Source organism: Catharus ustulatus, chromosome 10 (genome assembly GCF_009819885.2).
Source record: "Catharus ustulatus isolate bCatUst1 chromosome 10, bCatUst1.pri.v2, whole genome shotgun sequence".
NCBI lineage: Eukaryota > Metazoa > Chordata > Aves > Passeriformes > Turdidae > Catharus > Catharus ustulatus.
Genome location: NC_046230.1, coordinates 9,251,773 through 9,279,312, shown reverse-complemented (window position 1 = coordinate 9,279,312; position 27,540 = coordinate 9,251,773). Strand labels below are relative to the sequence as shown.

Here is a 27,540-nt window from a genome sequence, read left to right as displayed (position 1 = left end):
GGCCCGCCGGGGACGGGACGTCTCGCGAGAGCGGCGGAAACCTCGCGAGAGCGACGAGGCCCCCCTCCGCCCCCGCCCCCGGCCCTCCCGCCGCCCCCGCCCCACCGCGGCCGGATCCGAGTGTGCCGGGCGGTGGGAGGGGAGGGAAGGAAGGGAAGGAGAGCAAGGGAAGGAAGAGAAGGGAAGGAAGGGAAGGGGGGGCGCCCGGCCCTGCGCAGTGAGCGATGTTTGTCCGCCATCGCGGCGGAGGCTGAAGGAAGCGCCGCCAGCGGAGTGAGGGGCCCGCGCCGCCGCCTCTCCCGCCCGGCCCGGCCCGGTCGGCCCGGCCCCCGCGCCCTCCGCGCCCCCCGGGAGCCGCACTCGCAGCGGAGGTCGCCAGCGGCCTCCCCCGGCCCCGTTCCCGGGTCCACCGCCCCGCCGCGCGTCCCCCGGCTCTGCCGCCCCGCGCCGGAGGCGCCGCCGGACCCGAAGATGTCGAACCTGAGCAAGGGGACGGGCAGCCGGAAGGACACCAAGATGCGGATCCGCGCCTTCCCCGTGAGTACCGGGCCTGGGCCGGGCCGAGCGGCCTCCGCAGGCCCCGGCGCCCTGTGGGCCGCGCTGTGCGCCGGGGCCGCGGGCTGGGGCGGCCGCGGGTGCGAGCGGGGCGGGGGGAGCTGTCAGCCGGCCCGGGGCACCCCCGAGGGCCGAGCGGCGCGGGGGGAGCGTGCGGAAGCCGCTCCTCGGGGAAGCGGGGCCGCACGGCGAGTGGGAGGCGGAGGAACTGGTCCCTGCGATTATCGCCTCTCTCATCAAACAAATCAATTATGAAAATCCACGTACGGCAGTGGGGAGGGGGGCAGTGGGGACTGATTTCTTTGTTTTCAAGGAAAAGGCCTCAAAGAGGGAGCCGAAGGTTATGCGCCTTCATCAACAAAATTAGTTAGCCCCGGAAGGTGTGGGGGGGAATATTTGTTTATGTCTTCTGCAGAGTTTCCTCTTGCTAAATTTGTCTCTCCGTTCCGTAGAAGAGGCTCTAAGTCGTATGATTATAAAATTTAGGTGGCACAATGCCAGCTGTTCAGAAGGTGCTACTATAAACATGTAGGCATAGGTAACTTGCTGCAGGTTCGGTGGAGTCGTGAGCGTGCCTTTGCTTTGAGTTACAGAAGGGACGGAGCCAGATTATTAATTTGAAGTGCCATAACGCTGCTGTGTTTTGACAGTCGACTCAATTAGAGCTTACGACAGAGTAACAACTACAACAGGAATAATGGCGTTGAGGAACGAGAGGAATAGGAAAGGTTCAGTCTGCCGGAGGATGACCAGGAAGCGTGTCTATGTTCAGCAGGGTGTATGTTAAAAAGAAGATACTTAGTTGAGTCTCTGGCTTTTAAGGGTTAGCGCTGGCTTTTAAGGTTTAGAGTGAACTTTTCAATGCTATGTCTGATTGCAGTAGGCAGTGGTGTAGAACTAATGTGCTGTGCCTTTATAGAGAAACTGGACATACCTGTTTATCTCATTTCACTGGCAAGGCATGTATCAATATATTTGCTTCATCCAAACTCTTGCTGATGAAATGGGAAGATTCTTTATAGTCTCAGCTGCCAACTTTACAGCAATCTGAGTTATATTGTTTTACTCTTTGCTCTACTTTTAATCATTGATAGTTACATTTAGTGGTAAAAGTCAAAAGAAAAAAGTGGGCTATGAGAGTAGGAATTGTAGCTGATGATAGGTTTTTCTTCTCCTTATTTCATTTATTTCTTTAAAAAGCCTTTTTCAAGAATGTCAGTTTTGGAGAATAATAAAGGAGAAGACTAGCTGCCATGTGGCCACGGTTTTACTAATGAGTATTAGGAAAACCTGTACAAAAATAAACCATGACAAAAATAAATTTGTATGTTTTGTAACAAACTGCACCAAAGATAGCAGTCTTTTAATTTGATAAACACATTCATGTATTCCAATTTGAATATGTCGCTATGGGTCAGAAAACAAAGGCAGACTTAACAACTGGATAAACTTAAGTTTATATTTTTCACCTCTTCTGTATTTGAAATTTGTTTTGCAGGGATGAGAAATGCTCTAATGGAGCCCTGTTCTTACATAAAGTTAAACATTGTCAAGTTTTTAAAAACTGTTTTTACTAGCATTCTCCTTCTTTTCAGTTGCTTAAAAAATATGTAGGTTAAACTGTGAAAAACCAAGTGTCTTCTCCCTAAAATAATAAGTCACAAGTCCTCAAGGCCTGCATCTGTTTGGGGACATCTCTTGATAGCCACTTTCCAGGTGTCCCCTTAGATGCTTTTCTTACCTAAGGCATTTTGTTGACAATCCTGTTGTTGAAGTGTTTATAGAAAAGAAGCATGTGCTTTGTTGAGAGATTTTTTAATTGCAGAAGTTAGCAACTGTAGTTGATGTAAAAATCTTAACACACGTTTTGTGTCAGCCTAAGTGTTTGTAAACTTGGTCCAGGAAATGACTTGGTGCTAGTGACTGCAGTGGGATTATTTGTGTCAGTGAGGTGCATTTTTGTGGGGGGTACAGTCTATGTTTAGAAAATGTAGTACTCATGCAGCAGCTATGGATCCTCGCTCCTTTGTCCCAAATGTGGTGGTTCTGCTCTTGGGCTCACAATTAACAGTGCTTCCAGAGGTGGTTTTGTAGGCTGCTTCAGTTCATCTTCTTATTGATCATCTTTCCTCAGGAGGTCTTCCTGTTTTAGATTAGTTTGCTGCTTGCATGGAGGTAGCTATTTACTATTACATTAGGCTAGAAATAGCCAAATTGGTGGTGTTCCTGGAGCAATATTAGCATAGCTTCCTCCTTGTAGGTAATGTTTTTTTAATTTTTTACATTTCTATAACATATTTCATACTTTGGTTATTATGTTTTATAATAGCTAAAGGAAAGGAGAAGTAGTAATTTACCAAACATTGGCAAATTTTCTACCTTAAAAATTTAGTCAAAGTAGATCAAAACATTGGAAAAGCACCAGTCTTCTACCTGGAGATCTTAATACTTAGGAGTTAGTTTTATTCTAGATTTTTAAAATTACTATTCTTGTAATTAGTACCAGTTTATCTGTCATCCCAAGTATGCATTAAGATTTGCTAGCTCCTGGTGCGTGCTGTGATGTGCTTTTTCTTACCTCAAGGGCAGGGGCATGGGGTACACTGTTTTGCTGAAGTGGGCTGTACACTAATCAAAAGTAACTGAGAAAAAACGGTTTTCTGTATGTTTAACCAGTTTTTCTTTTCCTAATTTACAAACTATCTTACTAAAAAGAACTTTGTTCTCTTGTTCATCGTGACTTAAAGACAGTGGCAATGTTTGCATCAGAAGTAGTCCAGATGAGGATGTGTTCTCTTGAGACTTCAGACTTGAGCAAATTTCAAACCTGGGAAGAATAACAGAAATAAATTTCCAAGAGAGTTTGTTGTATATTCAGGAAAGCAAACTCATGAGGTTAAGCTTGTGCAGTTATCCTTATGTACCACCACAGAAGACTTCCAGTGTGCTACTTTCAGTATCCACTTCTGGAACTTTTAACACCTCCATAAAATATAGCTGTTCCATATTTATATAGGGTCTATCCAGGGGAGCATTCAGGGTGATGCCAAAGCTGGAGATGGAGCTGTGGAAGAGGGCTATTGAGAGACAGAAAGGTTCCTTTTTCTGAAGCTGTCTTCAAACTTTGTTGTTTCAAATTCATACACACTGCAGCAGATACAAATATGGATGCTAAAAATAACAACGTTTCAAAAATGTCATGTAATTGTCAATGTTTTTTAATTATTTAGAAGAGTGCAGTGGTCTACTGAATACATGTGCATTATATGAAAATACAAGTTTGATACAGCTACAGAACATGAATTGCACCTGTTTTGAAGAAGTGTTGGGGGTTGTTTTCTTCCAGTTTTAAAGATATCCTCGGGGTTTCAAATTGGCTCTCATTCCTTAACTCTTAGTGAGCCCATTACTGCTGGCTACAGGAATACTTTCAAAGCTCTCAAACAGATTTGCAGCAAATCTGATTTTAAGATGATTTAGTTATCTGGGAGAAGTTGTGCCAAAAGTGGTAGATTTGCACTTACAACTTTTGGAGAGTTGTAATTTCTGTAAGGAAGATCTAGAATGTATAAATTATGTTTCCTGCAAGTGTATATGAGTTGTTTTGCTGTGGCTGGTTAGCTAGTGGAAAACTGTAGCCTTAAATGTGTTTTGATTGAAAAGTTATACATAGTAAAAAAATTTCACATTTCTTATATAAATAATCCAAATGTGAGAATTCAGAAAGCATTTGGAGAATTAATTTTCAGAATTTAAGCAAGCAAGATGAAGCTGTGTTGAATGAAGTTTTTTTTGCAGGAGCTCATTCTTCTCTCAATGCAGGTGTCACCATAAAATTGGTTGGATGGATCTTTCTGAAAGCCAGCATGACCCAGCGTAGGTTGTTGGGTTTGATCATTACAGTTGGAGGGGTTTTTTTGAATCCTTTCAATAATTTTCCTTTCCTGCAGAGATGTCTTTCTTCTCTAGAGCAGTGCTACATAGTGTTTTGCCAGTTCTCAGAACTATTTTGGTGGATCAGTGTTACACAGTTACATTATGAATTCTGCACAGCATCTAGAGATATTCCTTTAGAGATACACCTGCTCTTGCAATAGAACAAGTCTTTAAAAAATACCTGTAAAATTCTGACTAGTTTTATTTGGAATACTTGTGGCCAAGAAAATTCTCATTTTGTTCAATCTTGTGCAGAAAGACAACCTTTCATTTCCTTCAACTGTTTATCGATTGATGTTACTCCTTTTTTGGAGAAAGTTACGTAAACTTAGAAGTAAATAACTCCAGCTCTTCCATGACAAAGTATTAGATTCATATTTTCATTGCCAGCACTCCTCTCTCTGCAATCTAACAGCCACTTGTTCTAGGCTTTGTGTAGGCAGAAGACTTTTTTTTTTTTTTCAGGGAGCACCAACTGCTTCTGTGGTTTGTTTTGAGTCTTGGGAAATTGATGATGCAAGTTGAGATGAGGTGTGTTAAATTTATGTTTCAACCTACAACGTGTAGATCCATCAGTTCCAGAAGTTGGTGTAAATTTGGTCCATCTTGGTCCATATCTGCTCTGAGATAGCCCCTAGAAAAAGCACTGAAGTGTGGTTAAATTTTGAAGCATTCAGGTTATGTAAGCAGTACGTGAGGATCTGCTTTGGCTTATAACCCTCAGAGCCTGCATGAGGTGTTGGGGAGAGCATGGAGAGGCATGGAAGGTGGGAAGAGTGGAACTGGGGGGTGGTTTACTGCAGGCTTTTTCAGCTCTGAAAATAATAATGTGAACATACCAAGTGCTACAAGATCACCTGGTTAACTGCATGTTTACACACTTAGCTTGTGAATCTTGATTACTTCGTATTCTCAGACATATTTATGAGAGCATCGTAGCTAAACCGATGTAGTGTTCACGATCATAAGTTCACATTCACAACTGAAATTTTGATTGACTTAAAAACCTAGGAATAAAACAGACCAAAACACTATAACACTCTTTCTTATTCAAAGGAAGGGGGTTTTGTGCAAATTAAGAAGAACATGGAAATACTTCCTAGTTACTGGACAGTTAATCTTAATTCCTTCCAGTTTTCACAATTTTCTTTAATGAAATGCTGTGAGCGAACTGAATGTCCTAATAATGAATTCAGAATTTTTAAGAGGTGAGAGCACTTACTTCAGGGCAGTCTGAGTAGTTAGTTGTAGATGGGTTTTTATTTGGTTGGGTTTTTTTGTAACACACTGTGCATATTATCTTTTAGTTTTTGCCTTACCTAATCTCGTTAGCATTCCTCAGTTCTGTAGATATTCAGGTTTCAGTTACAAATTTTCTTGCTTAGCCTTGTTAACTGGCTTTTAAGTTCTGAGCAATCATCATTTGCCTTGGTATAGAGTTTTGAGCTGTGCCTCTATATGGCTCAAGAAGGAGCAGTGCCATTTATGAATCATGCTGTATTTGAAATTTGCTTGATTTTGCACAGGACTACAAGGCTAAAGCTATCTGTTAGGATTTTTATACTGGCTAATTCAATCATAGCTTTTTCAAGTGGCTTCATTAGGTTTCTCCATCCCTGCACTGAGGTTGTATAGTAATGCATTGTTAAACAGGAATTACTATTTTTCCCTGGTAGTGGTAGATAAAAGAACTCTATGAGAGTAGCTAAACTGATGAGGAATTTTTGATATTCTACATGAATAATTGTAGTAGTAGTATGTAACGTAAAATTAGGCTTTTTTCTGTAAAAGATAGTAAAATTTCTCAAAACTTTCTTTTTAATCTGTTCTGGACAGGTACACAAAGCACAACTGACCCCATTTTTCAGAATTTCAAGCAGGTATTCTGAAGTCTTAGGCTTTGATCTGTAGGGCAGGTAGTCCAAGTGCAGTTTCTTCTAAATTTTCATTGCCACGACTGATGTGCAGTGTCAGTGTGTCTGTATGTGGTAAAAACATTCTGTGATAGACTGGGACAGATTTTTCTTAAGATAGTTTGATTGAGTCCATTCATAAAACAGAGTGATTGTGTTACAGTCTAAAATAGGTTCTTGACCTTGTACATATGCTCACTGGATCTTATCTTGATTTCTAGTAGCTGTACAAGTGGAAAAGCAGCTCTTGAGAAGTAAGGTCATGCTTTTCATTCTGAGTCAGGTTTTGTGGAAACACAGAGCAGGAAAGTAGCATTGTAGAAAACTCCAGCATGGCTAAGTGTCCTTTTAATCACATGATTATTTTATTTTTCTGAAGGTCAGTTAAAGCAAGTAGAATTTTTAAATGGCTGATGTTTCTTTTCTGAAGGTGCAAGTACTGACAGCTCAGCATAAGGAAATACTGTTAGATGGCTTAGCAAAAGAAGTTCCATATTGATTTTAACATTTTAGGAAAGGTAAAAAGTGCACTTAGTACCTGAGTACTAGTACTATAAGGAGGACAAAACTGTAATAAACATTTATGTGTGGATGGAGTGGCCTCAATTCTTTAATTAGCTGTGTATAAAATCAGTGTTTGAGGGCTGAAACTGTCTTGCTGGTAGTTTAAATAAGGTATAGTACTGTGCAAAATGTGAGCAGATAACTTGCTTTATTGGTTTATGATCATGAATGAGATGCATTTGTGGAAAACCCAATTTTTGTTTAATACTAATGAGAATAAACATAAATTAAGGCAATAACTTAAATTATACATGTGAATGATATAAAATTGGACAAGCTTGTATAATAAATTCATAACATTAATCTCTTAGACTGCATGTGGTCTGAGCATAGGCCGTGCATGTCTTTTTCTTACATTTTATGTGTGAAGAATCTTTGTTGAAATAAACATTTTACTTCCACACTAGTTTTGTTTTTAAAGCATTTATAGCATCTGAGTGGACCTGTTTTTTTATATTACATACATGGATTTAATTTTCTGTATTACTGTGAATTTTTTTCTTTTGCAGTCATTTCAGTGTTAGTCTTAAGTCTTCCAGGCACTGCTGATCTGTGCATCTGCTCATGGTGTTTGCACTGTGTGGTACAAAAATTCCCCAGAAAGAGGTTATTGTCAGGACACAGGGGTATTGATTATCTGTAAATTTGTAAGAGATTTATTAATTTTGTATCTTCCTTCTCCTACCTGAAGTAAGCTGAGGCTAGAAAAAGAATCATCCTGTATTGGCCTCTGTGTTGTTTACCATAAAATTTTATCTTTCTATTCCTATGCAAGTTCTCAAATTTTTCTGCTGCTGTTATTATTATGAAGGAGTTTTCATCAAGCCCCCAAAATCTCTCAAGGCCCTTCAGCCCCACCATCTCTTTGTTCCTTCATCCCCCTCATCATTCATTGTGTTCCTTGTTTTGAAATGACTACAGGAAGTGTGTGTGCAGTCTGTAGAAGCTGGTGCGTATTTCACAGATTTCCTCTTTACATAGTGTTGATTTTTGGTCAATTGTAAAATACTGAGCTACTTGTAGGTTAATTGAAAAAAGCCAGAAACAATTCCTGTGGGATTTGCCTTCAGTGTTTAGTAGGCAAGGAATGGGCTATTTGTGGTTCAGGGAAGCTTTCTGAATTCAGGTCATCAAAGCTGGAAAGTTAATGAACTAATAGATTTTTTCACTTGGAGAGATGATACCCCTGAGGAGACTCGGTGCCTTCCACAGAACGTATGGCTGTGCAGAACAGCATTGCTCTTTCCTTTGACACTTAACTGGGATTGAGGCATGTAGCATCTCTGTTATTTCTTAAGGTTATTTTAATGTTAATATTTTAGAAGTCACCAATACAAAAGATTTGCCAAAAAATCCTAATTAATTTAATCCCATATTAAATTAAGACTTTTTATTTCTACTTTGTAGTGTTTGTTGGATGATGGTCTTAAAACTAAATCGACATATGATCACGTACTGAATCAAAGTTTTAGTCTGTTCTGACTAGGTTAAAAACAGTATTTCTATTAGCTTAGAGTTAGGAATAATCTGAGTGGTCTGGGCTGTAGTGGTGCTGCTTCTGCTGACAGTGACCTGTTGGCAGGTGTGGCACACTCAGGACAGCCTGCTGCTTGTCACCTGCAATGCTGAGCTCCCACTCTTGTAAAAGGAAATGAAGAGAGTCGAGCCTAAATCTCATTGAAATTTGAGATTTCCAGCTATCTTCAGTCTTTGCTAGTAAATCTTGATAGGTTATACGTAAGCAAACAACTTCCCTTTCTGCTTTCAAGTCTGTGGGAAGTTGAAAATAACTCCAGTGCAAGAGGAATGAGCCACCTTCCTTCTCCAGTGTAAGAGCCTGCACATGGGCCCTTATCCCAAGTAAGCAGCTTTGAGGAAATTTGCAGGTGAATGTAATTTGTGTAGTTTGCTCACAATCACACAGTCCTCAGGTTTTGAAAAGCTTGTCCTTGCCTCTTACAGGCTTTTATTGCAGTGGAATGCTAAATATCTTGTATGAAATGTTGAGATTTGGCCCTGTTTGTAAATGGGAAAAGGCATGCCCTGTAATTTATAAAATTTTTGCCACTGTTTGCACTGTCTTGTCATTTCACCTTTGCCAAGATCCTGTTTGACAGCTGCAGACACACAACTGAACTGTACCTGTCCCTTCCCACACCTTATAGACCTCCAGGATCCTACTGACAGGTGAGAGGGATGAGTCACTCCCAGAAATCCAGGTTTTCTTTGTTCCATATTCTGCTGTTCTAATTAGGTTCAAATATTTTCTTTTGACACCAACTTTGTTTAGCATAGAAACAAAGCTATTGTATTTGTTTCAGGAACATATTTCCTCCTGCTCCACAAGCCTTTTAAATTTTTTTTCCACAGCTTTAGTTTGAGGAAAGCTTTTTTGGGATTACTACTTCTCATTAGTCTTCAAAAGTATTGATAATAATTTTTATTCTTTTGGGTAGGACAGAGGAAGTAGATTGATCTTTGGCATCAGATCCTTATATTTTTCCTCTGTTTCATTCAGAATGGGTTTTTCTTAAGTTAAGCAATCTTGACACAATACACTCTTCTTTTTCCCATGTTATTTGCACCATAAGAGACAGTACATCTACTATAATAAGTCAAAAACTTACTTGAGATCTGAAAATACTTCTGTTGATTTGCAGAGCTAAAGGTGAAAGATCTGACTTGTGACTTAGATCTGAGTTTGCAGAGAAGTAAAAGTGTTGACAGTATATAGCAGTACACTGTATATATGGAGAGTATATATACAGCAGTATAGACAGCTCTTCCTTACCCTTGTTAGTTTGAAGTGCTCCAGGGAAATCCAGAGTTTCATTGCAGGTGTTTTATAGTCCTCCTCTGTTTTCAGGTGCTGGAGTAATGAGCACTGTAGAAATGTCACTGCATGTTTTTGAAAAGAGCCTTGGTTAATAATGTCACTCTTTTGGCTGTTTAAGCACTTCCATTCTGTATCAGTGACAACAATCTTTTGAGCTAGAACTTCCTAGATTTAGCCTCTTAGCAGTTCAGTTCTTCTAGAAGCTTGAACAAAACCAGTTAATTGTTTTCTTTTAAATACAACTTTTTAAAAAACAAGTTTCATAACATAATGTCAGGTGGGCAGAAGCTTGCATCATGGCAGGGGAGATTTACTCATTCACAGCTAATGCCTTTTGTTATTTGAAAGGCATTTGGATTTGTCTGCACATGCTGGGAAAAAAAGATGTTTTTTAAAAACCTGGATTTCTGTATTTTAATTAAATACTATTCTGGTGTCTTCTTTGGGCAAAGCATGCAACTGTAGAATAAAGTCTTTAATGTAAATAGTAGCACCTTAGTTTATGTTGAAAATAAGTTAATTTTTGTGTTTTCTTTGCTTTTTCTCAGTATCCAGCCCTTTTGGAGAACAACATCCATTAATCCTTGCTGAATAAAGCATATGTTTATTTCAAGCAGTTTGGGTCTTGTGGGAAATAAGTAGCAAGGCAGATGAGTGAGGAAGAGACAGAGTTAAGCTTTGTGTAAACGATCACAGATGCAGGTATTACCAACTTTGATTATCCCCCGTTTTTACTTAACCAGCTGATAGAGTTTTTAAAGAGAACCTTGAAGACTGATCTGTGAATCCATATTTGTACCAGTAAGTGAATGAAAAATGAGGCTGGTAAGCCAGCATCCATTTTTCATTGGCCCACTCAGACAAGCAATATTCTGCTTTTGTCTGTATTAATAACAGTTCTTTTTTATCTGTATTAATAGAATGACTGAAAGTGCATTTTTGTAAATTGAACATCATAAATTGCAAAGTGAACCCATAAGTTGATTGTTGGGGAGTGTAACAGTTTTTAGTTGCTTATTAATTTGGGATAGTGTTGGGAAAGTGTGCAAAGTTCTGTAAGAAGAAAGTTGTCTGTGTTCACAGAATCACCACTGTGTAACTTTGTGTTTCAGTTTGTTTGCCTCTTCAGAGTGTCTCTGGTTTTTGCATTTTTTTAAAAGAAATTAAACAAAAACTTTATGATTATATTTTGCCTTGTGCTTATCTGGTAAGTGAAGGCTGCTCAAAATTACATAGTTCATAGTCTTAGTTCAGATGAAGCAGGTGTTTGGGAGGAGTTGGTTTTCTCAATTTTTTCCATAGATTCCATAGATTTGCAAGACTAAAGATGAGGAAGGGCATTTGGGGAAAAACAAAGAAACTGTATTAAATGGAAATTGAAATCTAGAGTAAGGGAGGTATGTTGGTAGTTCAAGATAAGTCTCATTCTTCTGAATTGGTTCCTAAAATGTGACAGATAAATGAGTATCTGATCCTTAATTTTATTCAGTTGCCTAAACGTGTCAAAACTGTTGCTGCAGTATTACATATTCTATTAAAGACTTGCTTTAAACTTTTCGTACAAGCTGGCAAATTTTGCTGTTGTGTAGTGAAAATCCTGTCAGGCCTAGCTATAATGCAGGCAAGTGTTACATTTTGAGAGAAGAAACAAATCCTTTTTGCTGGGATTTACTAGAAAAGGAAGTTCTTGGAGCGTATTGCATTTTACTGTAGAGCTCAGGTCCAATCAGCTAACCCCCTTCCTCTTCAAGCTCCTACCCCAAAGCAGCACTTGTTTTGTAAGGAGACCAGCATGTTACAATGCCTTGGAGGTAAACCAAATCTGTCAACCATGGTGCAGGAGGTGACTCCTCCTTTTAAGGCTGTTTAACCCATCTGCTCTGTACTGGCAGAGCAGCTTTTCAGTGCTGCAGAACCCGTTCAAGCAAAGGAAACAGTTTTGCCTAAAATACTGCAGCTCTTGGGATGTTTCAGTTGAGAAGCAGGACTCCTCTTTGATTTAATTGCATGTTCTGCTTGCTTCTGCCGAGTAAAGCTTGGAAGGAGAGGTGGATATTGCAATTCTTGCATTTCTGTTACTGATTGAGTATTGTCATGGAGCCCTGCCTGCAGAGGCTCAAGCCTCTCTGAGGGTGAGACTAGAGCTGATTCTTCCCTTGGCCTTTAGAGGATTTCACTCAGTGCTGGTTACTCAGCTCGTCTGCTGAGCCTGGAATGGGACATTGTTCAGGCTGTGAATATTCCTGTAGAAGTTTATTGTAGGTTTGCCCACCCAAACTACGTCAGTGCTTGAATATCAAGGGAAGAGTGAAGAACAAAACAGAGGCATTAAAAATTGTCAGTATTTAATCTTGTAAATGACAACTGCCAGATGTCATAAGCAAGTTTAAAGGCATTGATTCCCCCCCACCACACACACCCTCTGAGAGAGTATAATAGTGTAATAGGCATTTCCTGACACTCCTTAGGAGACATGGATAATACTGTATTGTCATCTTTGATTGTTGCTAAAGGTCACCTAGGAGCAAAAAGTGTCCTACTTATTAGGATAGTTTTGGTAGAACATTTCTATGACTTCCTGTGACTCTTTACACATGTCCTAAGATTAATAGCCCAGATTCGGAAGAGCCATGAGATAGGGTGCCCCTTACTTTCTTCATGCTCCTTCTCTTAGCCTCCAGTCATGTTTTTGATGTGTCACAGTCAACCTGAGATAACATGATTGAGGAACTTTGTGGAACTTTGTGTGTGGTGGTTTTGGTTGTTCAGAGATCAGTTGTTTATGTTTGTGAGAGAGTATTTAGCCCTTGTGTCCTCTTCCAGATACACTCCTTGTTACATGGTGAGGAAGACTTAAGAACTCAGAAAAGGGTGGATATTGAACTCTCCATTTGACATAAATGGGAGTACATTTTATCTGCTCTGTGGTTGAAAAAATGTAGTTCCATATCTTAATATGCCATTTTTCAGAGATATTCTTGGAGCAAATGCTAGACAATATATCTCTGCCATTGTAAATTCTAGTCTTTTAAATTAACAATATTCAAAGGGTTTATAAAAATTCAAATAGTGATTAGGTTCTGAGGCTGGAAATATGCTGCTCTTGCCCTTTTCTGGATAACCTCATCCAAACTTCATCCAGAATGGAGGATACACACTCAGGGTACTGAGGTATTGTGTAACAGACTATTTAATACCATCTTGATGAATGCCCTGTCTTGGAGTGGAAGGGAACATTGTTGGTGACAGTCTCCTTTACCTCAAGGACTGTGTCCCTGTGGTGGCAGTTTTAGATTGCAGCAGTTGGAGCCTTCTTGTTTTTTCTGTGGAGGGATAGGAAATGGGGGAAGAGAATAGGTGGCAATTATTAGGTGCAAATGTTACTCCCAGCATTGCTAACTAACTCTAATTGTTGGCATCCACTCAGTTCCTTCAAGGTAGAGAGCATAACCACCTGTATTCTGTCATTTCACTTGGTTCTTGTCCCAGTGCTGTGATATTAGACTTGTGAAGGATGTCATGCAAAGGAATGAGGCAGATGATTGCTTTTTTTGAAAACTTTGAGAAACCTTGTTCTGCAGTAATCGCTGCTAGACTGACATGTTTCACCTGCTAATGTGTAGAATCATGGTAAACACTCTCCAGCTATGCTGTAGAAAAACTGAGTAGTAGTGCTTGTAGCATTTTTGAGAGTAAATAAACATGTCCAGCAATGTGTTGACAGTCTGTTAAAACCTCTGACATTCAGCAAGTTTGGTCTGAGATCTTCTTGTGAACTTTCTAGGTCTTGTATAGAAATTTCTTCTGCAAGAAGGACAAGAAGCTGTGTCTGGTCACTAATCTTGAGAGTACTGGTTCGTGTATCTCCTGTTGCTGCTGGTGGACTTGTGTGGGTACTCCTGCTGACACTCTGTAGGACATCTGTTTACTTCTTCCCCACTGCTTTCTTAACTACCTCTTGTTAAGAAGACTAAATAGCTACTTAAAACTGCTGTAAACTATGAAGATTTCAGCGGGCTCTTAGCAGTTTGCTTCTGTAATTTTTCCTTGAAATTCACAGCATTTCAAGTATGGTTATATAAGAGGAGCGAGCTCTGTAGTCTAAGGGCAAAATGATGACAAGGAAAAAAAACCTGATGAATATGGAATGAAGTTGTGTTCAGGGGAATCTACTGCAAAAGTTAAAGTAAATAGAATGGAAAATATACCCCAAAACATTTATTTCTCTGCAAAGTAAGTGGATTTCCAGCAACAGATATGTTGGATGTTTCTGGATCTGGGAGTTTCAGTGTTTTTTGACTGTAGCTGGAAGAAGCTATGGAGTAAAGAGCAGGTTCCACTGGTGACCACAAGTATTTTGTTGCTCACCTTTGTTACTGTACACGGCATTTCCATTGGAAGACTGGTACAGGCAGTTTGAAAAGGTCACGTATACACAGGGAGCCCTGGTTTCCACCTTCCTCAGCCTACAGCTGTGTCACCAGATCACCAGTGGTTAAAGTTGGAAGGTACTTCTTGAAGTCTCCCACTGCTCAAGCAGGATCACTTTAGAGCTGGTTGCTCAGGACTGTATCCAGATGGCTTCTGAATGTCTCTAAGCATGGAGACTCTGCAGCCTCTCTGGGCAACCTGTGCCTGTACTAGGTCAGCCACACAACGAAAAAGTTGTCATGACAATCGCAAGGAATCTTCTGTGTTTGGGCCCACTGTATCTGCTTGTGTCACTGAGCACCACTGCAGAGGCTGGTTCCCTCTCTTTGGATTTTACATACACTGATTGGATCCCTGCAGGGTTTTTCTAGGCTGACTCTGTCCTTCCTGTTCGAGCAGCTCCAGAGGGTTGTTAGTGGCCCTTCACTGGACTCTCTCCAGTATGTTTGTGTCTCTCTTATGCTGGGGAGCCCAGAACTGGGCACAGTGCTCCACATGTGGCTTTCCCGTGCTGAGTAAAGCCCTTGGCCTGCTGGCAACTCTTCCATGTGCAGCCTAGGATACCATCAATCTTCCTTGCCTCAAGGGCCCTTTGGTTTGTCATCAGCTTGATGTCCACCAAGAGCCCTGAGTTCTTTTCTGCCCAATGTGCTTTCCAGCCATTTGCCCCAGCAGGCGTTAATGCATGGGGTTGCTCCTTCCCCCTAGGAATGGGATGTTGCACTTCCCTTTGAAGTGCATGACTAGAAGGGGGCCAATGACATTTTGTGAGAAGTTACATGTTGATCGGGAAATAATGAGAGTTGAGCTGTTTGCTCGTTCTGATTGAGTGCTGCTAGGTTACTTGGAAGAGTTGGTGCCTGTAAGCTTCCAGGAGGGAGAGACTGAGAAGTCTCTTCAGGATTGTTGCCAGCTTCAGCTGCTTTACAGGTGATAATGGCAATAGATTGCCGACAGTGATTGCTTATTTGACTTGATGATTTTAATAGGATAGACAAACATTGTTAAAGCGAGGAGCTTGAGTGTATCTGATCCTGCACTGTGGAATAAAGGACCTTTTGAGTCCTTTGCAGTCTCTTTTTTGTGAAATGATTGTACTTTTGTGTACACGGACATTTTAGTCTAATTTCCTCAAGATGTACTTGTGCTACACTCTTGAGTTCAGATGTTTGTGCTCGAGTTGCATCTTTGAATCATTAGCATTTGGGCAGCAATGTGTGGAAGCTTTCCAACCAGCAGCTTCTTATAAACAGCTCTCTCTCCTGCCAATAGCAGACTTGGTCGCTTTCCCATTCCCCAAGAAAGGTAATGTTCAGATAAGCGCGAGTACATTAACACGTTTCCTCTGCTTGGACACTGGCTTCTTACTATCTTGGTGAATCTGGGTGTAGACACTCCTGAAATTACTGACATTTTGCTTCTGAAAGCCTTTCCAAACCTGGTAAATTTTTTTCATACAACAGCAAAAGCAGCAATCTGGGTTCTGCTTAGATGCAAGAATACAAAGACATAAGCAAGGCAACAGTATTCTAACTGTGGATTTCACTTCTAAAATATAACCATTAGAAGAAATCTGAGCACAGAAAAACATCTGGGCTCTGATCCTATATTTCTGGAAGTGGATCACTTACAGTTTTTGTTGCTAGGTCTAGAGAGTTGGATAAATCAGTCTTCATTGTTGGGTCAGACTGGGGAATTAGGATTGCAGTTCTGTTGTCAGACATGCTTTTGTAGAGAATTCTGAAAAAGGCCAGTGTTCTAGTAGTGTCAGCATGTTGCTTACTGGTTATTTGTTTGGATTTTAAATCTGCCTACAAGCCTGACTTAAGGAGTGGGATGAAAAGAGATGAACCTATGAGTTAAATAATCCAGGAATAGATTCAGTCATTGCGATTCTCACATACACTTGAGAATACAGGAAGACCTCTGCTGCTCAAATGCTAAGCAACTGTTCAGCAGCAGGGAGGAAATAATGCATTTTTGCTCAAACTTTACTGCAGTGACTTACTGCCAAATAGAATGGAATTATTTAAAGTATTAGGAGTCTTTGCTTTGTTAGAAAACACTGCTGCAAACAAGTTAGCTATGCTAGATCTTTTTGGAAGACTAGAACTTGGGCAAACCTGTTCCCATAAAATCTCACAGATACACATCTGAGTCAGAAGCAAAATAAGAAGCTGCATTGAAAAGCAGAGTTTTTAATGCTTAATCCTAAAAGGAATAAGATAATTTTATAGTACTTTAAAAAATATTTCTGTATATTTATCTCATGGAGATGTCTACTCCTTAAAATTACCTTCTATGGACCTTTCTTGTGCTTTCAGAGTAGCTCATGGTGTGTCAGTTGTTAAGTGGCACAAAGCTCTGTGTTCTTGTTTGTATTCAGGGATTTTGGAGCAAATGATGTTGTAATCATTCCATTTCCTATAGCATTTGGATTAAAGGTACAAGAATTAAACAGTTTGCTTTTAGCTTTTTGCTGACTGGACCTGACTTACCAGATGTCCTGCTTTATCTCTGTGTGCAAGGTACAGAGATGTTCCCTGGGACCAACCCAGAAACAACAGGGGCACTGCAATGCCTTTGCAGACCGGTGCCCCGTGATTTTCCTGATTTATACAGATCATACCTTTGCTTAGAATACAGTGTGCAATTAAATTGCAGTTGAGATAAAAAGGTTGTGTTGGCTGAGAGTTTTTTAATTAGCAAGGGGAGCCTCTGCTTTGTTTGAAAACAAAACTTGGGTTTTTGAAAGGAAAGCTGACAAGCTTTTACTTGGATTGCTGTCTGCAAATCTAAATGGTTGCCTTCATTATCAGTACTTGTAAATTGCTGGTTCAGGAAGGCTGTAGAAAATAACTTCCCCGAAGGAGCACCAATGTAGCAAATGCAAATTAAAAACAAAATTACTGTCCTTTCAATGCTGTGTGTAGCAGAATGAGGAAGAAGTGTGGAGGGAGCTGTGACATTCCATCCACCATTCCTCTGTGACTCTGAGGGTTTGCATTTGGGAGATAGGGAGCTAAATTTTTTCAACATGTTTGTGATTTTTATTTTGGTTTTGCTTTTAGATATATAATGGCCCATCTTAAGTTTGGGGTACATGGAGTTTAGTAGTCAAGTGGATCTGGTATCAGAGGAGTGGAAAAAGGATTATTTTTATGATAAAAATCCTTGTATTTAACCAAACACCAAAAGAGGAGCAGCATATAAGATTGTGTGTCTTGTTTTCATTTGATTCAGCAGCCCATTCCTTCCAAGGCAATGAATGCCTTATCTTTATTGTGACCTGTGTTATTTATCGTGCCTAGGAAACCTGATATGTTATTTTGAAAATACATGTAAAAATATACTTGGAATAAAAAATTTCTGCTGGATAATTGCATTCAATTACAAATGGAGTCAAATTCATTCTTTGTCTCTGTTCTCTATTCACTTAGTGGATTTTGTGGAAGGAGGAGAGGTAGATTAGGGCTAGTCATGATTTTCCTCTATAATGTCATACCATTATTTTTTACTCTTTTAATACTTTCAGTTCCTGTTTTCAAGACTGCTTTGTCAGTATTGATAGGCTCTGGGATATTTTCATTTCCCGTAGTAATTCTGGGAATAGCAGCTTTTTTATCTTCTTTCTTCAGCCCTTTTCTTTAGCTATAAAATGCTAAATCCGTTCCTGATTTTGTATAAACTAAACCAAACTTAAGTTTAAACATTGCTTTTTAAATTGGTTCAGTTTAAAAGTGTTTGAGTTTTTTTTCATTTGGGTGATGAAACTTGGCTGAATCACAGACTTTAAGCAATACTAGCATCTGATTTTTTTTGCTATACTTACTTGCAATCTCAGATGCTGCTTTGCCTATAAAATATCATATATTGAAGTGCCTTTGCATTGGTAAAGCACAAGTGTGAAATGATTCACACTAAATAGAAGTTTGCCTTGGTGTTGAGGCTATTTCTTCTAAGAGTTTTTCTCCTTCTCTGAATATTTTTTTCTTTCTTTGTGTTTACTGAAGTTTACAAATCTGAATAACAGGTCAAAGCAGATGCTTAGTGCTTGGTACATGTCCTTTAGGAGGGTGTTTAATCATATGAAGGGAATCATGTGAAGGGAATATGTTCAGTGCAGGTGTTAATGTTGGGCATTTGTGGGGGTTTTCAGTGGTACTTGTAATCATTTAAATTGTAGGTAGGTGTGTAATTCTTTGGCTGTTAGTATCTCAGCTAGTCCCTAGTTATCTCAAGCAGATGACCAAGTTTGCTAAATCTGTGTCAGACATTATCTTTTGTTGTACGTGTTGATTTGGAGTCTAGTGAAGCAGATCAATACTGCAGTACAATTTATGAGGTGCCAAATAATCTGTTAATATGGAATGAGAGTTAATCATCTATCACTGTTAACCTGTGGGGGAAGAGGCTCTTGTCCACAATTACCACACCTTTACACCGCCAAAGGCTCTGGCATTGAGTTCTGGGGATTTGCAGTTCTGAAAGAAAAAAGCATTAAACTTTTGCAAATTACAATTTTCATAAATATTTCTTGAAATCTGTAGTAGTATCATAAATACTGTTTTAATAAAGTTTGAGAAATCTTGTGGTAGTAGAATCAACAAGATGGGGCAGAGCAATTACCTCATATTATCTATATTTTTTTTTTTTATTCGGAACAATAACGTAATGTTTTATTTTTACAGATGACTATGGATGAGAAATATGTGAACAGCATTTGGGATCTTCTGAAAAATGCAATCCAAGAGATTCAGCGTAAGAACAATAGTGGTCTCAGTTTTGAGGAGCTGTATAGAAATGCTTATACAATGGTGTTGCATAAACATGGTGAAAAACTCTACACTGGACTAAGAGAAGTGGTCACTGAGCATCTAATAAACAAGGTTTGTCCATTTGTGAATTAAAATAGGAGTGTCATGAAAGAATTCTGAACAGTTATTTAAATGACAGAAAATCTGAGTTTATTATGTTACTTTGTGTTGCAGTTGTGTAGCTTCTCTCAAAAATGTTAGCATAGAACTAACATCAAGCTCAAACGATTTCATGTTCCAGATACCGTTTGTTGTAAGTTACTGATGGAAGGCAGACCATAGGAAGCACTTGGAAGTGTGTAACAGGAAACAATTTTTTTTTAAGAATAACTGTTAAGAGCTGATAATTTTTTTAAAGGTTTGTGTCATTTTTGGTGGCATTTTGTGACTTTCTTAGGCCAAATTTTCTCTTTCTTGCCAGTCAGTTTTTTAATCTGTGGTACAAATAAATACCAATGTTAGAACTTGTTTTCTGTGGGCTGATGAACTAATTCCCAAGTTAATGAGGCAGTTGTGCTGGGATTATGCTCTTTAAAGAGGCAGTAGGCACTGTTCAAAAACAGCAGCTTAGCAATAGCAAAAGTCCTGAGTAGCTCCCACTCTGCCATGTCAGCCTTTGCAAAACCATCTAAGTCAGTCATAATGACATGCAAAAACTTTCTGAAGATGTAGCATCTGAGAAAAAGGAATCTTTGGGTCTCGTGTTAAATCATGGAACCACTTCTTTAGTCTTTGAGAGAAGTTTAGAATTGATTAATAAATGCGTAAGTGGAGAAAGCTAAAAGTCACTTTTTAGGACTCCAGATAATATTTCATGGCAATAGGATTCTAAGCCTATGGGAGGTATCTTCCTTACTCCTGGTAACATCCATAGCAGAGAGGTATGTGTCCACTTATCCATATTTGATCCCTTGTTCTGGCTGTGGGTTCAGATGGAGTATCAGGTTTTTGTCCTGTTTTTACAAGAGCTGTGAAGCAAAGTCGGAGACCATCGTGTGTCTTGGATGATTACTTCTGGCTGAATTACAGAGAATGGATGGGAGATTTATGGCTTAATAATGGAGGATGCTTGGGGACTTTTTTTGTGCATTCCAGCTGAAGTTACTGCTGTGGCAGAGAAATGTGTTATTTCTTTTCTAGAATCTTAGTTTTCAAAGGCGTGGTCCAAATAAAGTATAGTCTAAAACTGCTTTGAATGTGGGACTTTTTTACTGTTTGCACCAGAGGAGACATCCCCTATGAAGTGGCTAAATAATTTGCACTTCTTTTCTATAATCGTAGCACATCTGTGGCTCTCAAAAACTTCTGGTTTCATTATGTGTGCATTCATAATCTATACTATTCATATAAAAGGTGGCAAATGACTGAGGCGCTTTTTTTTTTGCCTGGTTCTTATATACGCCTATGCACTTAATAATCATGGCACTAAACTTCTATTATTCCCAGGCTTTAGTTTATCCTGGTTTAATTTGATGGGTGTTTTTATCTTTGTTCCTAGGTATTCTGCCACTTATCTTGGTTCCTAGCTATTTTGCATATTAAAAATTATGCATTTGCAGAATTAGTTATTCTGAAGTGCTGATTGTGGCAGGCTGACAAAAGAGCAGAAGATTGAGTTTGTACTTTCAGTGCAGAGGCTGAGAGGACTGCACAGATAGCAGTGCAGAGAAATACCTTTCTGACACAATACTCCTGTATCTGGTGCTTTAAAAAATCTTCTCTGATGACCAAATATGCTGATCTTTAATGTGATTAATCAAATTGTATCCATGTATGTGGGTGATAAATAGATGACCAAAGTTTTTTCAAATTAAAAGGTTGACTGAGTTTTAGTAGTTAATTGCTGTAAAGTTAAAAAATGCCAGCCTGTAAACTAAATAATCCAAGGAAAAGACTAAAAACATGTGACTAATGGCAAAAACTTATGTACAATAACAAAACTTAGAGAGGCTAAAAGCTCCTGCTTGTCCCTTTTGAATGTTTGCTTAGACACATTATGTTGAGGCATATATAGATGGAAGTGTGGAAAGAAATAGTGCATTGTTTATTAAGAATAGGATCAATTTTATAATGACATCTTGTTTGTGTCATTAGTCCTTGTAAAATAGATCCAAAAAAAGTAATTTTGTTAACCTCACATTTTGTCATAGAAATTTTAGCTAAATCTTTTATGTTTACTCTCTCTTTCCAAGAGCAATTCTCTGGTAATTTTTAAGTAGCTAGTGAACAGTAAATGCTCTCATCACGAGTCTTTGTAAAACTTCTATTCAGAGAATCAGTGGTGGATGCTAGAATTTAGAAGAGGGTGATTTTGCCTACTGAAATATTGTTCATTAAATTTTGTAACTTTCATAAAAATGGAAATGTTCACAGATGAATAGATTGTACTGAAGGACTTTTACTCAGTTCAGGGAGCACTGCTGAGGACCCTACCCCAAATTTGCAATAATCATTGAGCCATAAATATCATTTGTTGCCCACATCTCCAGGTTATCTTTTTGGAAAAGAAGTTCATTCTTGTGGTATTCCAGTCATGCTGGTTAATTAGGAATAGATGAAGAGACAAGGTAGAGGCAGTGTTTATTTTCCACGGTTTTTACAAATAGTTTTAAAGCTTGGAAAGCACAAGCCTTCATTTTTGGCTAGGCATGGTTAAGAGCTGTATTTATGATTTGTGCTAGTTTAATTGCCAGATGAAAGTTGTGCTTATACACACACTTATACAGTTTTAATTAGCAATCAAACACTAATGACAAAAGTATTTAACTTCTCAACAACAAAACAGTGCAGTGCACTGTCTTGACAGCTTAATTGTAAATGAAATAATAGGTGCAAATATGATCAATACAAGGTGCATGCAAGCAAGTTATTACCAAGACTGCTTAGTTTTAGACTTGCAGACCCCATTGGTTTGCAGTTCTAAATCACCCTGTTCTGGCTGTGGGATAGAAGCTGAAGTAAACCAGGTATTCTGCATCACTTGAGACGAGTCAGCTCTCTTGAACCACCTTGTTTTTGCTACTGGGGAAGAACATGCTAAAACTTGTCTTTACCTGTCTGTTGACATCATTATTTAAGTATGGTGCATGTAGAGCTATTTAAAAATACTGTTGAATTTTGAAAGTACTGAAATCTTTAATCTTAATTCAAGTATTTAATTCCTGTGCATTTGATACTTCACTAATTTCTCCCTTTCTTGCCCATTGACAATCTTGCAGCTTGATGTGGACGGTCTTCTTTCATACTTCTCAAGCCTGGTGTTATTACTTCACACAAATGTCAAGTGCTTTTTAAACACTCAGAGCTTAGTTTACAGCTCTCTAAACCATTTGATGATAACAACATAATTTGTATTACAGTAAAAAAATTGAATTTAAAAAGTTTACAGAATAATATTTTAATGTTCCTTTTATGCATAAGTCAGTGGGGCCAATGAGGTGCATCCCAGAGTCCTGAGGGGAATTGGCTGATGTAGTTGACATGCCATTCTCCATGATATTTGAGAAATCATGGCAGTCAGGTGAAGTTCCAGGTGACTGGAAAAGGGGAAACATTGTACCCATCTTTCAGAAGTGTGGAAAGGAGGACCCTGAGAGCTACAGCCTGTCAGCCTCACCTCTGTGTCTGGGAGGATCATGGAACAGATCTTCCTAGGAGCTGTGCTAAAGGTAGATGGATAACAGGATTTGGGACGGCCAGCACAGTTGCAGCAAGGGTGAGTCTTGCCAATCCAGTGCTCGTCTATGGAGGAGTGACCACATCAGTGAACAAGGGAAGAGCTACAGATGTCATTACCCTGGACATCTGTAAAGGTTTTGACGTGGTGCCCCATAACTTTCTTCTGTCTAAATTGGAAAGAGTGGAGTTAAATGGGTGAGCAATTGATTGGGTAGTCACACCCATTGGTTGTGGTCAATGGCTCAGAGTCCCAAGTGGTGCCCCTCAAGGGTCTGTCCAGTACCTGCTGTTTCAGAGTAACAGTACAGGCAGGCATGTGGTCAGGAGGGGACAGAGCTGCTCATGGTGTCAGTGTTCATTGCAGAAGGAATGTTCTGGGGTGTTGGTGCAGGTGTAGGCTGAAAGAAGCATGTCTACTCTGGGACTTTGCAAATTATGTCTGGGGTCCTTTGCAAGCTTTAAAATTTGCTATCTTAGTATTGCAGAGAAAAGGGAGAGATGAGAGTCATCTCCATCAGAGAGTTTGAAATTATTTCCAAAACATCAATGAAATAGGGAGGAATCACACAAGAAGTTGTGTAGGAGGCAAATTACCTACTGAGCAATAGAGTGAGCCTGACTGGCAATGTATGCAGTGTTATCTGCCTTTGTATTTTCTTAATCATGTTTTCAGACGATCTTGAACAAGTCTGCTATTATATGGAGGGCAAAAGGATGTGAGGGAATTGCTCGAAAGTACAGAATCCCCAGTATTCTTCAGTGTTTGGTTTTTCCTTTTAGCAGTATAGCAGCTGCAGGGATGAACAGACATTTCTGGTAGTCAATCCATTAACCTACTTGGGACTCCTCAGATTTTAGAATAGTCTCTTTTAGACTACTTGGATTTTTCTAAAAGAAATTCTATAATAAAAGTTCTGAGAGCTTGAGGCCTTGGTTCAAAAAGTGCTGTTCTGTACTGCTACTCCCCTCAGGAGGTTCTGGCTGTCCTTACAGTAGTGGAAATTACATAATTGAACTATTTGTACTGCTGCATCAGGCCAGGCACTGTAAGATAGAAATAGTAGGCCATAAGTCTTCTTTGTGTACACTTAATCAAGAGTTATTTAAAGGTATTGAAAGCTTATGCCAACAAGCTACTCTTACTGGGGGGGGAGGGTTCTGTATTTCCTGAAGACCTGTATCCAGTAGAAAATACAGTTGAGCCTGAAGTTATACACAAAGTTATATCCTTGTAACTATAAAACCTTTCATATATTATGAAGTTGCTAATTTATTTTCAAGTACTTCTGTATATGGACAGTCCTATTTAAGCTGGCTTTCCCTGCAATTTACTTCATAACTGCAAATATTACCACAGAAATCATCATAAACTCAACTAATTTAAAGTAACATTCTACTGATAAAAATCCTTGTGATTTGAAATTTTTTAAGGCTTTGGCAGAGTAGCAGCTGTGTCTCTTTGTTTGAAGAGTGTGAGTATGCACATTTTTTTACTTCAGATCATTTTTTCTACCAAAGTGGTGTGACTCTGCACCTTTGCATGGCTGTTTTGTGCGTTATAGCAGTTTCCCTGTAGTATTGATGAATTAATGGCCCATACAAGGAGTGTGTTAAACATTTGTTAACTATGAAGTTGCTGTAAATGATAATTTGCTTGGCAATAGTTTGATTGGCTTTTGTAGCAGCTGGAAGAATGGCTTTCCAGACCTCCCTGCAGTTTCCAATAAACCTAGAAGAATGTCGTGGAGAAGCTTCACAGGGAAACTCTGAAGGTAGTGTTGTACAGCACCCATTCCTGAGTTTCAAACCCATTTCCAGAAATCCACGTGGCAAACCACATGGAGCAGAGGTGCCACTCTGCAATAGTGCCAGTGTCTGCATGGAAGCAAGTTGTCACTGCTACCTGGTGGCAAGTATCCCCTTTTGTGTGACCTGGCACTGGCTGGCCCAGCGCCATCAGTGTGATGGATGTGGGATGGGTGCAGTTATAAGGGCATGCTGCCTCTGTTGTTAAAGGGTATCATAAAATTGGTCAATAACTAGCCTTGGTTATCTGTGCTTGTAATCTAATCATGCTTTGGTAAATTTTACCAGTGTGGGTGAGCTACCAAGTAATGTTTATAATGTTTTTCCATACTGAACCAAAGAAGTGAAAGCAACCATGTCATGTTTGTTTCTCTTGTTCTGGGAGATTCTGCTTGTTCTTCATAAGTATATGCAAGTAGCTGGTGAAGTTTGTAATGCATATTTATGTTTTGGCTAAAAATTACCTGGATTAGGTGACAACAGAGCGCATATTGGGAGACCAAAGGGTAAATGGTGTTCATGATCAGAAAGAATGAGGCAGCTAAGCAGTGCTTATAATTGCATATTATGTTTTCCAAAAGCAAGGAGGAGAGGCCTTGTTCAGGTGCAGGGTAGATGTTTGAAGATGTAAGGAATCCTTTTGAAGAACTTATGCATACCTATATTCCTAGATGCAGTAACAAGGTGAATATTATTGGGATAAGTTTCCCCTCCTTTATCTTTCCTCTCTCCCTCTTGTCTTTCCCCTCCTTCCTCCTTCTCCTCTTCCTCCTTCATCCCTCTCCTCCTTGAGACCATTTTGTTGGATGATGTGCCACACTGTGTGTCTCTGGTTTGCTCATCTGAATTTGTGAGTGTGTATAGTAGTGTGGCAGACAGAATTGTTAACCTGGTTTGGCCTAATAGCTTCATAAAACTGGAATGACAGATTGAAGCCTGTCAGGTGATTACATGAGACATTGGTGCAGCTTGTGGCTGCTTGGTATGTGTGTTTTGTTTCCCTGTTTGAATTTCTGTACTGAAATTTACACTATCAACCAGGAATTAGTGCAAATCCATATATGTGAACATTCTGTTTGGGCAGAATTTTTTTTACTTCTTATGTCAAAAGTCAATTCCCTGTTTATTAACTCTGGAACTTTTTTTTTTCTACATTCCCACATGTTTCTTTTTGACATTAGTTTCAAGTTTGAGGACTGCAATATATGCTTACTGGAAAAAAACAAAATATGAAACTGGATGGGGTTTTTTATTAGTAGGGAAAGAGGTGGCAAAGAGACACACAGTCTGAAGTTGATGGGACAGATTAACTTGCAAATTGCAAATACGTTCATAAAAAACAAAGAGAACTTCTTTGTTCTATGAAGTCTTGTTGTATTAATGTAAGTCTGATCATTACCAAGCAATTGGTTCCTCTCAGAACTGTTGTTTGCTGTATCTTTATGATGTTTCAGCTTGTCTCTCTAAATGTCATTATGGCAAATTTTCCACCTGTGCTTGTTCCTGTTTGTAGCATTTACTGCTACTACCCAATGTTCTGAAATTACTTGTGATAGTAAAATTACCAGCAATTGAAATACTCTAACCCAGGAAATGAAGGCTTTGAGGAGTTGTCAATGACTCTTTTTAACATTTGAGATTTTAGGAATTCCCTTGAAATTTAAAATCCATTTTATTTTCTTTCTCTTGTTTCTAGCATAATTTTTCTTATTTTTCTACAGAAGGGAAATACAAGGTAGGTATAGTCAGCACCCAGGAAAAGCAAGAAACTGTTCTCAAAATTCAGGTCCATAGAGGAGCAAGAATTCTTGTGCTGCAGCTAAGTTTTAAGATTTAAATGCTGCTGGAGAAACTGACCTGAGCTTATGGTAATATATCTTTTTTTTATTATTTTTTTTCACTTCAGGTGCGAGAAGATGTGTTAAACTCCTTGAATAACAATTTTCTACAAACACTAAACCAAGCATGGAATGATCATCAAACAGCAATGGTGATGATTAGAGACATTCTGATGTATATGGTGGGTATTCTGCTATTTCACACATTTAACAGTGTAGTAAATAGGGTTTTTTTCCAAAAACTGCTCTCTGTCCCTTGTTTTGAATTTTCTCTGTGCGTGCAAGACTGCTACAGGTGTTTGACAAATTATAATTGGTTTCATGTTTTAGGTTCTCATTATCACTTGAAAAATTGATCTAAAAATAGTTGAACTTTGTAGTTCTTAAAAAAATAAGACCTATTCTGACAGAGTTTAGTTCAGCTAGTGATGTTTTCTTACTGTGGAAAGCACTGTGGTGTAAAGCCTCCTGAAATTTCCAGTGTAGTTGTTTTTTAAGATTTAGGATTTAAAAAGGATAACTTTGCTTAGGTACAGGGTGTGTCCTTGGATGATACATTTTAGTTGGATCCTTTGCTGTTCATGACGAACTTGTGTGGAAGATTAAGCAGTGTACATAGAATGTGATTTTTGTTGCATGCTTGCCATTTCTTAGCTATATCCAACAGAAAAGACCTTTATTTTAAGAGGGCCTAACATTTTTTTGTGTCTGGATTGTGTTATGCTTTAGGTAGCTGGTAAGTATTGAAATTCCTATAATACTGGGGATGTTCTAGGATGCAGGAGAGTATTTTTGCTTAGCTTCTAGACAAAGGTTTTGACTTCAGAAGGAAGTGTTGTCATGCTGTGTTTTTTGTGTAATTTTTTTTCCTCCAAAGTATCCAAAATACAATAATTGAGGCAGTACTTGACAGTGAAGGACAGACAATAATGGACTTTCTTGGTCCAAAAAAGCAGATTAACTGGAATTGTACTCTGTTTGCTAAACAACAGGAGTTAAAATCTTGTCTTGCAGCTGTTGAAGGTCTCATGCTGTGACATGGACTGCATTTGTGTTAGCTGCAAAGTCCTCTTTGGTCAATAAACCACTACAAGTTAAAGAATTTGGAGTAATTACAGAATCACAAACAATTCTTTTTAATGGATTTACTGGCCTTCATGCTGGAG

The 27,540-nt window shown here is 39.1% G+C and overlaps 1 protein-coding gene across 1 annotated transcript in view; it reads left to right on the top strand.

Annotated features, from left to right (window-relative positions):
* The first annotated feature begins 401 nt into the window (after positions 1 to 401).
* CUL3 (cullin 3) overlaps positions 402 to 27,540 on the top strand; it is a 54,785-nt gene continuing 27,646 nt past the window's right edge. The window contains exons 1-3 of the mRNA XM_033068792.2: positions 402 to 537; positions 18,927 to 19,124; positions 26,443 to 26,556. Coding sequence (XP_032924683.1) covers positions 472 to 537; positions 18,927 to 19,124; positions 26,443 to 26,556 — 378 coding nt within the window. The 5' untranslated portion in view covers positions 402 to 471. The remainder of the gene's footprint in view (positions 538 to 18,926; positions 19,125 to 26,442; positions 26,557 to 27,540) is intronic.